The 14,138-nt window shown below is 38.7% G+C and overlaps 1 protein-coding gene across 2 annotated transcripts in view; it reads right to left on the reverse strand.

Moving 5' to 3' along the window:
• Window positions 1-1,353: 1,353 nt before the first annotated feature.
• The window catches only part of Snca (synuclein alpha), a 91,882-nt gene continuing 79,097 nt past the window's right edge, over window positions 1,354-14,138 (reverse strand). For both annotated transcript variants that reach the window (XM_021659358.2, XM_021659357.2), the window contains exons 5-6: window positions 3,032-3,115; window positions 1,354-1,958 (exon numbers count right to left, since the gene is read on the reverse strand). In XM_021659358.2, the coding sequence (XP_021515033.1) occupies window positions 1,926-1,958; window positions 3,032-3,115 (117 nt within the window). In that variant the 3' untranslated portion in view covers window positions 1,354-1,925. The remainder of the gene's footprint in view (window positions 1,959-3,031; window positions 3,116-14,138) is intronic.

The following is a 14,138-nucleotide window of genomic DNA, read 5'->3' on the forward strand; positions in this document are numbered from 1 at the left end:
GAAAAAAAAAAAAAACAAGACAATGACAACAACAAAACAATTAATTGCTCACACATTAATATCTAGAAGCTGCTTCAGGGAAGAAGAGCTCTATAGTATAATTTCTAACAATAGACACCATCAAGGTTACAAACATTCTTCTTCCAACCCTCTACTCTTCATTATCACTGTTGTCCATTTGATTTTGTTCTGCTAATGAGTTTCCTTTTTTAAAAGGATGGTACTCTTGATAGATTTAAAACATTCTCTAAACAACTTTTGGGCAGCCTTAATAAAGAATTATTCACCAGCTTCAAGGAAACTTAAATTAGATATGAGACTTATCACTTCTCTCCAGTGTCAAAGAACACATGCAGCTCAACACTGTAGTATTTTCTCAATTCGGCAAAAGAGACTTTGCAGTGTCAATATTTTCATAGTCTTTCATTCCTCTTCCTCTCCTGTCAATGCCCACTATGCACCAAAGTACTCATGGCCATACATAAATTAATTTTTTTTACTGAAATACTTCCTGCAAGTGACTTTCATCATGACTCTGATTTTTTTTTCTCCTGAATAATTAGAAAGATGATTTAACAACCTTACCAGGCCACAGAGGAAGACAATGCAGCCACTCCAGATGAGACCTGATAGACTAGGATCAGAAGGATGGGGAGAAAGACCTCCCCTATCAGTGGTCTCAGGGAGGAGCATGGATGGAGAAGAGGAAAGAAGGGTAGGGTTGGGAGGGGAGGAGAGAGGGAGATACAGGTGGGATACAAAGTGAATAAACTGTAATTAATAAAAATATAAAAAATAAAGAAAGATGAATAATTATTCAATCATATTCAAGTTTTTGTTACATTCATGGGGAATTAATCCTCTCCAAGGAAAACTTATTTGTTTTATTTTGCTTTTGCCTTCCTATATCTGCTAAGGTATCTTATATGCAGTGTGCTTACTGGGGACTTCAAGGTATTCTAGGACACTTCCTGGTTTCTTCGGATATATATATATATATATATATATATATACACATATATATGTAATAGATTCCACCTTCAAGGGGGTTCTTTCTTTGCCTTTGATATACTAATTTGTCTTATGAATATGTAAAAGAGAGGTAATCACTGTCACTCACACTTTTTGTTCCAATGCACTGTTTCTCAGTGCAGCTGCAGCTCTGAGCAGCACTGTAGATCAAACTGGCTTGGGAGTGATGCTGGGGAAGTCCTCCTGGAGGCGAATGTCACATCTCTAGCTGCTTGCAATTCCTTAAGATACTGTTAAAAACTTTAAATTCCAGTTTATTGCATCAGTTTATGTTCATGTTCCTGATAAGCATGATTTCATTACTAAAGTGAAATGAGAAAATGATTTTGCAATGAGATAATATTTTATTTTAATTTCCACAATTTATATACAAACACAAGTTAATAAAACACATCACAAAACTGTAAAATTCATAATTAATATTTATAGGTGCATAGTTTCATGCTCACATATTTTAAAATACGTATTAACAAATTTCACAATATACTGTTCTTCTTAGACAGAAAGAATCATTAAAGGACACCTAAAACTCTTATAAGATAGCAAATCACAACTTTTTAAGAACAGCAACAACAACAACAACAAAAAGAACAGTGAAGATTTAGAAATAAGTGGTAGTCACTTAGGTGTTTTAAATTTCTTCTAACATTTTAGGTTTGAAGCCACAATAGCCACAGCACACAAGACCCTGCTACCAAGTATTTACTGTAGTGAGAGGGAAGCACCGGGACGCTGAGGGGCAGGTACAGGACATGGATCACTGCTGATGGAAGACTTGGAAACACACTGCAGAGCTTTGAGAAAAGGTCATGACTGGGCACGTTGGAACTGGGCACTTGTATGCCATGGAACAGCGGCCGGCAGATCTCACGACACTGGGAGCAAAGACATTCTTAGGATTCAGGCTCATAGTCTTGGTATCCTTCCTAACATCAGGAAAAAACAAAATGAACAACAACAGAAAAACAGCATGTGTTGTCAGTGAAAGTGACAGTTATCAAGTGTGTACTTCACAGGAGTGAAGTAAATTAAAATAAATTTTAATTAATTTTAATTACAGCCTTCCACTCAGATGAAATTGATCCTCAGAAGAGTGATTGGAACTCCTCTGTCAAAACAATTGTTTCATACATGACATCTGTAAGTTATAGGAGCTGTCAGATTAAGCTTCTTAGGCCTAATTCCAGATGTGCCATTTGATATGTGATCTCATCCTGCAATGTGAATGGCTGGGGCTGTGGATTATCTCCTTAGATCTGCACTGTGAGTGAAGAGCACCAAGGTGAGCTACCTGAAGCCACCTCCTGGGCTCAGTGATCTTGTCTTCAGAAGTGAGATGGTTAGAAATAAGGCTGACTTCCTTCCTCTCCTTTCTCTCTGTCATTAGCAAAGTCCACCTTCATTGAAAGCTTCAACACAGGCTCCAGTTCCTCTGTCCTAAAGCCCAAGCCTCCTGGGCAGAACCCAGTTAACATTCACAACAGTAAGAATCCTAAGTAACTGGCCTAAGTAGTTGTCCTCAAGATTAATTCTAATTATGTCAGAATTCTGCTGTTAAACTTTACCTATCTTCAAATAATTTATTTTAAAGTAAATATAAGCTTAAGTTAACTTGGGGCTCTATAGATTATAAGATTGTAGCTTATAACCTTAATTATATCTTCAATCTTAAGCTATCATTTGTCTGTTTTTCAAACATGAGTCATATCTGCCCACTGTTGCTCAGAACTTCCATATGCCTGGTTTCTTGTAGTCTTTTGTGCTAGGATGTTCTCATTTTGACCTACCATATCTAATACCCTCTCCCGCAAAGATCAAAATCATTTCCTCTAAAATATTTCCTTGGTTGAGCTACCTAGGCCCTAGTATGGGGGAGATCTGAAGGTGGAAGGGTTTTGGTGTTACTTATTGGTATGATCCAAATTAAACACCTAAACTATTTCTCTTAGTTTTTGTTTGTTTGTTTTTCTTTTTTTCTTTTTTGTATACAGGCATTTACCTCTGAAGGCATTTCGTAAGCCTCACTGCCAGGATCCACAGGCATGTCTTCCAGAATTCCTTCTTGTGGGTACCCTTCTTCACCCTACAGAAAGGAAGAGATAGCACACGGGGATTGCATTTTAAGTTCTGAAACATAGTTTGGGAAAAAGAAAAGCCTTACATCTGATACATCTATAGGATGTTGGGAGGAATGTTATCAGAACGGCTTTCTTTAGTAATGCTAATGGATTCTAAGTGTACCAAACCACTGGAAAAACACTGCAAATGTGGGTTACCAATCAGAAGAGTACAAAGGTTTTGCCCAGGTAACTTACTACTCAGGAAGTTGCCAAAGTTAAAGCCCATAAATTCTCTCCATTAGCACTAGTAACATAATGGCTTACAATCAGTAGGCGATGATGATGGTAATGTGTTCAAAATTATTATAAAAGATATAATTCTCTAATAATGAGAACTTATTTATAGTGTAATGTTAAGTAAGATATGGTTTTTAGACAGAGCCCATCTAGTAGTTGAGTGCAAAAGTATAAAAAAGCTCTAAGAAAGTAAAAAAATATATATATAGACAGACACATTATTATTTATTTTCCTAAATGTATAAGGTAAAGTTTATGTTTTATAATTCATTCAAAATTATTTTTATTTTCTTTTATGTGTATGGATGTTTACCCTGAGTGCATGTCTGAGCACTAAGTGCATGCGTGGTTCCTGCAGAAGCCAGAAGAAGGCATCACATTCCCTGAAACTGGACCTACAGACAGTTGTAACCTGCCATATGAGTATTAGGACCCTAACTTGGTTCTTTTGGAAGTAAAACACATGCTCTTAACCCAATCATTCATTTTTAAGTGCTTTCAAATAAACAGTTTTTTTCTGAAATCTGAAGTCTGAAATTACGCATACTTCAAGTTAAAAAAAAAAAAAACAAAGACATGATTGGACCAAATTTTCAGATTATCTCTCCACAAATGCAGACACCTAACATTCAGCACACTACAACATAGCTTATTTGTATTCTCTATCAAAAGTCTTTTGTTCCTTCACATTTGTTCTAGCAAAGCAATTATTAAATGATAGAGTTCAGAGAAAATCAATGAGCAGAGATGCAGCCAGACTCTAAATGGACTTATTTGAAGAGATCAAAGGATGGTCAGCTTTTGTGGACAATACGTGTGGTATAAATGATATCTTCCTATGCTTTATCATAGACATGATGATAGGCAGAGGGTAGAAGCAATGGCTAACAATAAGAAAAGCTCAGACTCTGAAGATCATGCTTTTGGCAGTTAGGCAAGAAAGCTTACAGATCATCCTATCCTGCTGTATGAACATCAACAAATCCAGAGAGTCCCCAAACCACCTCACTTCAAAATGGCAAGTAAGACATTACTTTCACAGTATTAAACACTGTGGTATAAGAATCCAAGTTTTGGTTGCGTGTTGGTTCAGCATCAGGACTCAGTCAGAAGATTTACATTACAATCCTATCCTCATTAGCTTCTCACTATTTTGTGACTGTAGATATGTTTCTCTTACCACTTCTCAGCATCAACTAGCTTTAGTGAGAGAAGAACAGAGACTGATTGACTTACATATAGCTGAAAAATGCAGTGACTCCGCTGCACCTTCCCACTGATGTTTAAATGCTTCTTAGAGACATCCACTACAAAGGAAATGTGGTAAACTACCTGTTTTGTTCCTAATGTATTCTGTGAGGCCTCTGTTATAAACTGGATGAGACAACTTTGCAGGCCAATCCTGGTTGCTGCTGACTCTGATAAATTAAAAACAAGGAAATCATGAAATATGCAGGCAAATGGTCGGACCTGGAAAAGATCATCCTGAGTGAGCTATCCCAGAAGCAGAAAGATGCACACGGTATATACTCACTCATATAGACATATAATATAGGATAAACCTACTAAAATCCGTACACCGAAAGAAACTAATTAAGAGGGAGGACTCTGTCTAAAATGCTCAATTCCCACTCTGAAAGGCAAAGAGGATGGACACCAGAACAAGAAAACAGAAAACAAGTTAGGAGCCTCCCACAGAGGGCCTCTGAAAGGCTCTGCCCTGCAGACTATCAAAGCAGATGTTGAGACTTATGGCCAAACTTTGGGCAGAATGCAGGGAATCTTATGAAAGAAGTGGGAAAGAATAGTAAGAGCTGGAGAGGACAGGAGGTCCACAAGGAGAGCAACAGAACCAAAAAATTTGAGCACAGGGGTCTTTTCTGAGACTCATACTCCAACCAAGTACCATGCATGGAGATAACCTAGAACCCCTGCACAGCTGTAGCTCATGGCAGCTTAGTCTCCAAGTGGTTTCCATAGTAATGGGAACAGGGACTGCTTCTGACATAAACTGATTGGCCTGCTCTTTGATCACCTCCTCCTGAGTAGGGGGCAGCCTTACCAGGCCACAGAGGAAGACAATGCAGCCACTCCTGATGAGACCAAACTGACTAGGATCAGAAGGAAGAAAAAGAAACCCTCCCCTACCAGTGAACTTGGAGAGGGGAGTGTGTGGAAAAGGGGAGGAAGGGAGGGATTGGGAGGGGAGGAGGGAGGGAACTAGAGGGGGGATACAAAGTAGATTAAGTATAATTTTAAAAAATGTCTTCCTGTTTGAGAGAAAAGGATGTCCCTGGATGTGGTTGTCCATCTCTATGGGGGGAGTAACTGTGTTTACACTTCAAAGTTCAGCCAGATAATAATGGTAGTTGCTTGTGAATCCCTTGTGGGTTTTTCATGTACTGCAATCAATTAAAATCCATCTTTGTCAGGCTGGCATGTAGCACAAATTTAATCCTAGCACTCAGGTAGGTAGAGGCAGGTTGATTGTGAGTTTGAGGCCAGCCTGGTCTACAAATAGAGTCTATGACAGCCAAGGCTACACAAAGAAACTCTGTCTAGAAAAAACAAACAAAAAATCCATCTGTTAATTTTAAACATAATATCAGCAAAATTGTAAATTAATAATGATTACTTTTTAAAAAATGTAGTATATGTGTTTCTGAGTACAACTTTTTCTTGTTCTAAAGATTGCACTCCTCTGAGTCTCATTTAGGTAATGCTATATTTCACAAATTCTTGTGGAATTATCTTTATCAGAAGTTATTTTTTAATTTTGTCATTCAAAAATAAGTTTGTAGGCAAGGGTTCCATAAACTGTAAAGGTACCATGATTTCTTAATAAAAGTGAAACCACTGATACCTGTCTTTAAGTTCATCTGTGAACATTTTCTAAATCCTGTTACAAGGGTACCAAATATTGCACCTCCTCTTTTTCAGAGAGATCCGTGGTCCAATACCATCGGGTTCCTTGTGCACAGCTTGCATCTACCTGGACCTTGAAGTGTGTCTTGCAGCCTACCTGGCTCCTAATGCATAGCCTGCATCCCTCCTGGCCCCACATGCACAATTTGTATTCTGTCTGGCCCCTAATGCATAGCCTGAACACTCCTAGCCCTTAATTCATAGGTTCCTTCCTGGCAGCCTCCAATGCATGGCTTATATCCTACCTGCCACCTCCATACGTATCTTGTATCTTCCTAGTTCCTAATATGTAGCTTTTATCCTACCTGTTCTTTCCATGAGTAGCTCCCATCCCACCTCGCCTTTGTGCACGTATTGTAACGTCCTGCTCCCTAATGCATAGTCTGTATTCTAATTGTCTTCCCTCACATACTTCATCCTACTTGGCCCCAAGTGCGTAGCTTGCATCTTACCTGTCTCCCACGTATTAAAATTTTCACTGAAGATTGCCACATAGCATTCTGTATAGGATAATTCTCAATGGCAAAGTTACGATACAGAAAACATGGATTTTTCATAAAAACAAGGAGCTAAGGCCAGAACTGACCATGATTTCCAGGTGACCTTGGAAACCGCAGTCTACTAAGCAATGGTACACGGTGTAATTTAGCATAAGAACATAACAATGTAGCAGCTGCCAGTGTGAGTACAGTAAAATAAAAGATGACCCCCCTTCAAAATTTATGAGAAGCTAAAGAACAACTGGGGTTTCTAAGAGACACTGTCCACAGTACATAATAATATTTTCAATGGTAAGGGTTAATCAATTGCCTACCATCTACACCTATAATACTAAAATTGGCGGGTAAAGATTTGGCTCTGTGCTAAAACGTGTTTTGTTTTAATGTCAGGTAATATTAATCAACCCCCTGAATAAAGAAGCAACACATTTGCTCAACAGATCAAATCTTAAGAATGGAGAAAACAATAGCCATAAAGATAAGGAAATTTAAAAGAAAGAATTTTGACATCATAGGGGAAGGATCATCTAAGTATATATCTTAGTGTGTTAAGTGAGTACTTTTAATATGAAATGCAGCCCAGAACTCTGCTTTAAGTAAAAATAGCATGGATTTCTAGAAAGGAAAAAATGTGTATGGATGAACAAAATTTCTCCCAGAAGCTATGGGTTTTTACACCAAACACCAAATGGTATATTTTCTTATGAGTTGTTGGTAACAAGTACCCTAGAAAACCCCCAAACACTACAGGCTCTAACCATTCTTCTTTGTTGTGAGTCAGAAGTAGTGATAAGACTATTGCTGAAGACACTAAACACAGGATACAGGACTTAGAGAAGTCAGTTTGGATCTGAACTTGGAATTTCCTCCCTGCTGGCTAGCTTTCATAGTCTTGGAAAGTGCTAGAAAAGATAGTGGAAATAAAAAGACATCAATGTTCTTGTCTTATTCTACAATCTATAAGGCCAACTCTCCAAGCACAAAGTGCCCCTCTCTGAGTAGGGTAGATGGTGCTTATAACAGCTGGGTAGGGCGTGTGGGGAGTTAGTGGCAGGCATGAAGTGAGGCTGGGAGAAGTGAATCCCTGGAGCTTGCTGGCTAGACAGCCTCATCTACTCTCAGCTGTCACCTGCAAATGACTCTGTCTGTAACCTGAGGAGCGATAACCTATCCAAGCCTATGAACAGGCAAATAAACACTCCTCTCCACATGCATGTACCCACTATTCATAAATACATAAAATGCAACTATAGAGTTAAGTGGATGAAGTTTTTCCCTGACCTTGAGGTCTACCACAAAAACAAACAAACAAAAAAACATAAATTTAGTCTGATTTTAACAATCACAACAAAATGATTAGCCACAAAGCTGACTGAAGATGCGTGGTTCCTGGTTCATATAAAACGCTACTTTTCTCTCATAGTGACTTAATCTGTCCTCACTTATTAGGATACATCTAGCATCACGACACATAACAAGCTTTTCTCAATGAACAACAAATCACTGTGCCACCAACTACAATTGTGTGGGAACAGCAAAGTTGGGGAACAGTGGCAAGCCCTGCACTAAAACGGTTCTCTGGTCAGACCTATAGAGAGTTTTTACAGGTTCTGAATACAAATTTGTCCACTTGAGTTTTGTGGAGAATCTAGTCCAACACGGAAACGATGCACAGGCATTCCACACGGCCATGCTCAACTTTGGAAGGCTGGTAGCTCACGCCCTGCTTTCTCCTTTCCTTCTGGCGTGGCGAGTCAGTCTCATCAGTCCTCTCAGGGGGACAGAACAGTAAAGAGACTAGATGAACACTCATGTATTTCACTGTTTTCAAAGGTTTGAGAGAAGAGGAAATAGCAAGATAATAAATTAAATACACTTGAGGAATCTTTCTAGATGTTTCTTACCAATTACCAAAAACAAGTTGGCACACTAAGTAGGTATCCATGTAAAAGCACTTTTAAGTAGGATTTTCAGGAGGTAACATGCTATCTTAATCCTCATTCTCTTTGGTAAGCAGCATACTGCCTACCATTTTGAATGCATAACCCTGTCATTAGCTGACTCATCTAATGAGCCTGCACAGCATGGTAACAACTTCCAGCTTTTATTCCTGCTTTTTTAATATGATATGGTGGAAATACTAACACACAATGGAAACCTGAGAATAAACTACATTTTTTCATGTTTTAACACCGTTGAGGGAAAATATTATTCTGTAAGTTTAAATATATGTTTGAGGGTTTTACTATTATTTTTAAACTTGTGTGGATTGAACTTTTAAGAAGAATCTCTCTGGTTGGGGAGAATACAGGACATCATCAGAGTTCAAGTGGGCTGAGCAGAGGAAGATTTGCTGCACAATGGGTACAGAGTCAGCCATCCACATCCTCTTTGCAAGTACACTGGTCTTCGAAAAGAAGTCTTAAAATCAGCAACTGAATGAAAAAGAGAGATTTTTCCCAAGTATGAAACAGAGTCAGTGCTTTTATTTTAGGGGACCTTAGGGAATGCTGAAAATCTTGAAGAAAAAAGTAGGAAACATTAAGACTTGAACAAGCCAAGACACAATTGCTTGCTTTAAATGAACAAAGAAACGATGGACATTCTGTCTTACTATCTTACTGATAAAAAAACACTTCAGGCCAAACAAGCTGTGTGTATGCAAAAGATGGACAAGAGTTATGGGGTTGTGAATCAGACAATGAAGGCTTAGAAATCAGGAGATAAGAAATTAAGAACTCTTAGAAGACAAAGGAAGGCTATATATTCCTTACCTGAGAGATTAAAAGGGTGTAAGAAAGCCAGACACAACTCCTAGAGAAAGGAAGGGAACACCAACACACCCACAACAACTTCAACACAAAATTTGCCTTGCTTACAAGATGTTCAGGGACAAAAGTAGAGCAGAGAATGAGGGACTGTCCAACCAATGGCTGGCCCAACCCTAGACTCATCCCATGGGAGACAGCCAACTCCTGACATAATTAAGAATACTCTGACATGCTTATAGACAGGAGCATAATATAGCTGTCCTCTGAGTTCTTCCACACAGCAGCAGGTAATAACAAATGCAGAGACCCACAACCAATCATTGGGTAGAATGCAGAGAACCTTGTGGAAAAGTGGGGGGAAGGATAGAAGGGTCTAGAGGGGACAGGAGCTCCAGAAGAAGACCAACAGAGCCAACTATCCAGGGCCAGGGAGGCTTGTGGAGACTGAAGCCCTCTCGAGGACCATGCATAGACTGAATCTATGCCCTCTACACAGATGTAGCAGAGTACAACTCAGGGTTCATGTGGGTTCCCTAGTAAGGAGAGCAGGGGCTGTCTCTGACATTGACTGTGTTGCCTACTTTTCAATCACTTTTCCCTGGAGAGGCTGCCTTGCCAGGCACAGAGGAAAAGGATGCACTCAGTCCTGATACAATTTGATATGCTGGATGGGGGCTCCCCTTCCATGAGGAATAGGGGATAGGGGAGAAGAGAAACAGGGAGGGAAAGTGAGACCTGTCAGAGAGGGAGGGAGCTACAACCAGGATGTAAAATGAATAAATTAAAATTAAAATATAGAAATAAGGAAAGCTGGAGCAGAAATGTGAGCAGAGATGAAGTCTACCAGGCCTACAGTTTAGAAGAAAATGTTCCTCACTGGGCCCCAGTCTCTCAAGCTAACTATATTGTCCAGTGTCTTCATGAGACCATCAGCGCGGAGGAGCTAGGAAGTCGCAGATCACAGCAATCTATTTCAAATGGACTCTAAAATTCTGTCCCAGTTAAATATTGTGACACAGTAATAGTGGCCACTCTCTTCCTTTTGTCCTTAGAGTTTCTCTGGAAACTTCTAACCACGTCTGAACAAAAAAGGAGAAATTTTAACCAGATTTTAAAGAAAGCTGATAGGCAAGGGAATTCTTAGGAGGTAACTGAAACTGGCATGGTGGTTCATGCCTGAAGTAGAACTGCCAAGGATGTGAGGCCAACCTTGGTTACATAGTACGTTGCAGGTCAGCCTGGACTCGATCTCAAAAGCAAGTAAACAAACACATTAAATTAAGGTAAACAAATAATGAACAAAGGTAATTGAAAGAAAAGGCTACCAAATTGTGTTCTTGTCCATCTTACTTATAAATGAGCAACAGTAAAGAACAGACCTTCCTTGGTGCTTCTTCAGGGTCTGAACACATTCCAAAGACCTTAGAAACTTTACCTGAACTCAAACTACTCTTCATAGATGGCTGTCATTATGATCCCCATTTTATTCACCACTGAACAGATTTTACCTGGCTTCAAAGCCACCCTCTTAATTACTATGATTTGTGTGTGTGTGTGTGTGTCTGTGTGTGTGTGTGTGAAGCTTCTTGTAAATAAATCTTTCCTAATAAAACATTAAGCCAGATTCCATGAATGGTGCATAATTAATTTATGAATGCCTGAACTATCTCTGGTATTAATTAAAGTTTGTTATTATTTGCAATAGGAAAAATAATCTCAGATGGCTAAGGGAAATGAGTGTGTGTATATAATGTTTTTGCCAAGGACAAAACATACTTTTGTATTTAGGGGACAATGGACAAAGTTGCTTCTAATGAAGAGCCCCACTCAGACAACATTCTTGTCTGAATTTGTAGTAAGCTATTTTATCAGATGTCCTGACACTACACCTACCAGAATAATTTGAATTATCATCACTTGAGTTGCTTCCTTCTCTCCTGCTGACAAGGAGCAAAGCTTTGCTGAGTCTGAAGAAGGTAATCCCTCTTAAGCCCCTGCATTGTGTCCAGTTTAATTATTACCCTGAGGCATAATGATCTATTAAATCCAAGGGGCAGATCCATATCTAGCCACAATATTTAGTTTGCATACTTATTCACATAGGATCTGAAGAGAAAGAAAGAATTACTTCCTCATCACAGTTGATGAACTCAGTGTTGTCTCTCCTTTCTTTATAATTAGGCACTAAGTGTTTATTTATAGTCCTTTAATTACTTTAAAACATCCATTATTTCTGGATTACATACATTATTAAACTCTCAATAAGTTAATCCACAGCTCTGTTCATCGTTCTCAGTGGCTCTTTCTTCACTTTGGTTTCTTTAGATCTCCTTTTGTTGAATGTTCAACAGGAACTCTCAGTTTCCCACAGGCAGGCAGAGCATCTGCACTAAGACTGTGTGAGCATCGTTATAACTGTGAGTGGTGGCCACAGGCACTCTTGTGTGGTGAGAGTGCATGTATGTGACAGAAATGCTCATCTGGAGGAAATGGCCAGCTCTGTCATCTTGTGGAGCAAATAAAAGCTTCCTTACCAAACCACTCTAAGCACCTTGTCTCAGAGTCTCTTACTAGGAACTGCACACATGATGGGTTGTTTGGAAACTCTGGAGAAAGCATAATTTTTCCTGAGCAAAGTATTTGGTAACCAACTACTCATGTGCCAAATGGTACCTGTGACATCATAAATACTAAATATGGTGACATAAGTAGCCAAAAATACAAGTACATGGTAATATAACAGAATATTCACTAAGAATCTACTGTGTTAGGAAAGCATCTAATTTTGTTATTTATTTCAGTAAACACATATTATCTTATTAATGAATACTTATTTTTATATCATCAAGTTATAACTAATTTTTCCCTTAGAATAGACTGAAATTGAATAGTAAAATCTTTTGTCTGTTTTCATCAATTTGAGACTCTAAGGAACCTCAATGTTTGTCTTTTTCAAACAGGCACACATGCCTCTTCTCTCTCCCTACCTCTGAGCTGCCCAGGAATTCAGGTGCATACTGTAAGAACATATGCTTAAGTCCTGGCAATGGGTAAGAAGCATCTGGTATGATACCAACAGAGCAGAAGCTGCAAGTACAGAGCTACCAGCATCCATCAGCACAGGCTGACCCACAGCAGCAGGAAGCTGGGCTGATAACAGACCACACTGGTGGGACAAGTTCCAGCCTTCATTCTGGGGGGATGAGTACACTTTTATTGACTCTTATGATGCTACTAGGAAAACATCTCCTGATCTTCCAGTCACTGGTTCTTTTAAGTAAATCAGGACAAGAACTCTATGAAAAGCATGACCTTTTCTTTGTAGTCTCTGGGTTCCAACTCACAGAGGGGTGGTGCGCTGCCTACGAAACTCTAAGCTGCTTATTCTGGCCAGATACAACTGTGACATAAGCACAGCACAGAAAAGCATGCTGTAATCTTACAACTCGCAATAATTATCACACAGTATTAGTGCTTATGAGTACAACTGGCTGCAAGGTGGCTAACTTCCAAAAACATGATGTATCTTCTACAAATGTAGACTTAAATTTATCTTATATGAAGAACTCACCAAATCACAAGGACTTTATGGTATTTTTATGTAGCAGCAAAGACTTCAATCTTTTTCATGAAATTGAAATAGAAAGTGTTATTTCCCTACAGTCTAATTCATTGATGAGATCTATAATTTATGCCACCAAAACCCCAATGTTCCTGCTAATATCAATCTATATGCTCTTCAAAAGAAAGTAGAATTAGCAGTATAAACATGCTTCTATACAGTGAATGATGCCAATAATTTCAGAGTATATACTGATATATAACATAGTTTCACCTCATACAATATTAATTGTACAAAATAAATGATATGTGAAGGTTGGTAAACTAAGAGACTGTAAGCATGATTTTTACTGAGAAGTAAAAATAAGATGTTAAAAATGAGGAAAGATTAGTTCCCAAAACATGATTGCATCTGAATATTTTGGGGCTGCCTGGTAAAATCAGAGATGGGATATATTATGGAATATGATTCTGTCCAAGTGGGAATGGAAATTGAAGATAGATAAGCACCCTGAACACTTGCCAACAGGGTTTGCACATTTAATAACCTCTGTGCTATCAGGGTGGGTATAATGGTAAAATTTCTTCCAGAAAAAACCATCTTGCAGTGACCTGCAGAATGGCTGTAGAGTATGAGGATCAGGTGAGCATAACAGCAAAACCTCTTGTTGTATTGGGTATTGTGAGGGAAAGTGGAGAAGGTGTGAGCATGTTGAAATTAGCAATGATTGCTTAAAATCTGTCCATATTTTTATTTTTTTACAACTTGCAAATTAACACACTTGTCTACCTCATTCAAAAAAACCTTATATTGAAAAAAAATTACAAAATTGTTCTAAGCCTGAGACAAGTTGCATTACTGCTTAGGAGAATAGCAATGTATAGAGCGTAGTCCTCAAATCGGCTTCCCAAAGCCACAGGACGCTTCCCAGTGCCTACGGGAAAGTTTAGGGAGACCAACATTCACAGAAACTGGTTTTATGATAGAAGAG

The sequence above is a fragment of the Meriones unguiculatus genome, chromosome 21, assembly GCF_030254825.1.
Source record: "Meriones unguiculatus strain TT.TT164.6M chromosome 21, Bangor_MerUng_6.1, whole genome shotgun sequence".
Taxonomy (NCBI): domain Eukaryota; kingdom Metazoa; phylum Chordata; class Mammalia; order Rodentia; family Muridae; genus Meriones; species Meriones unguiculatus.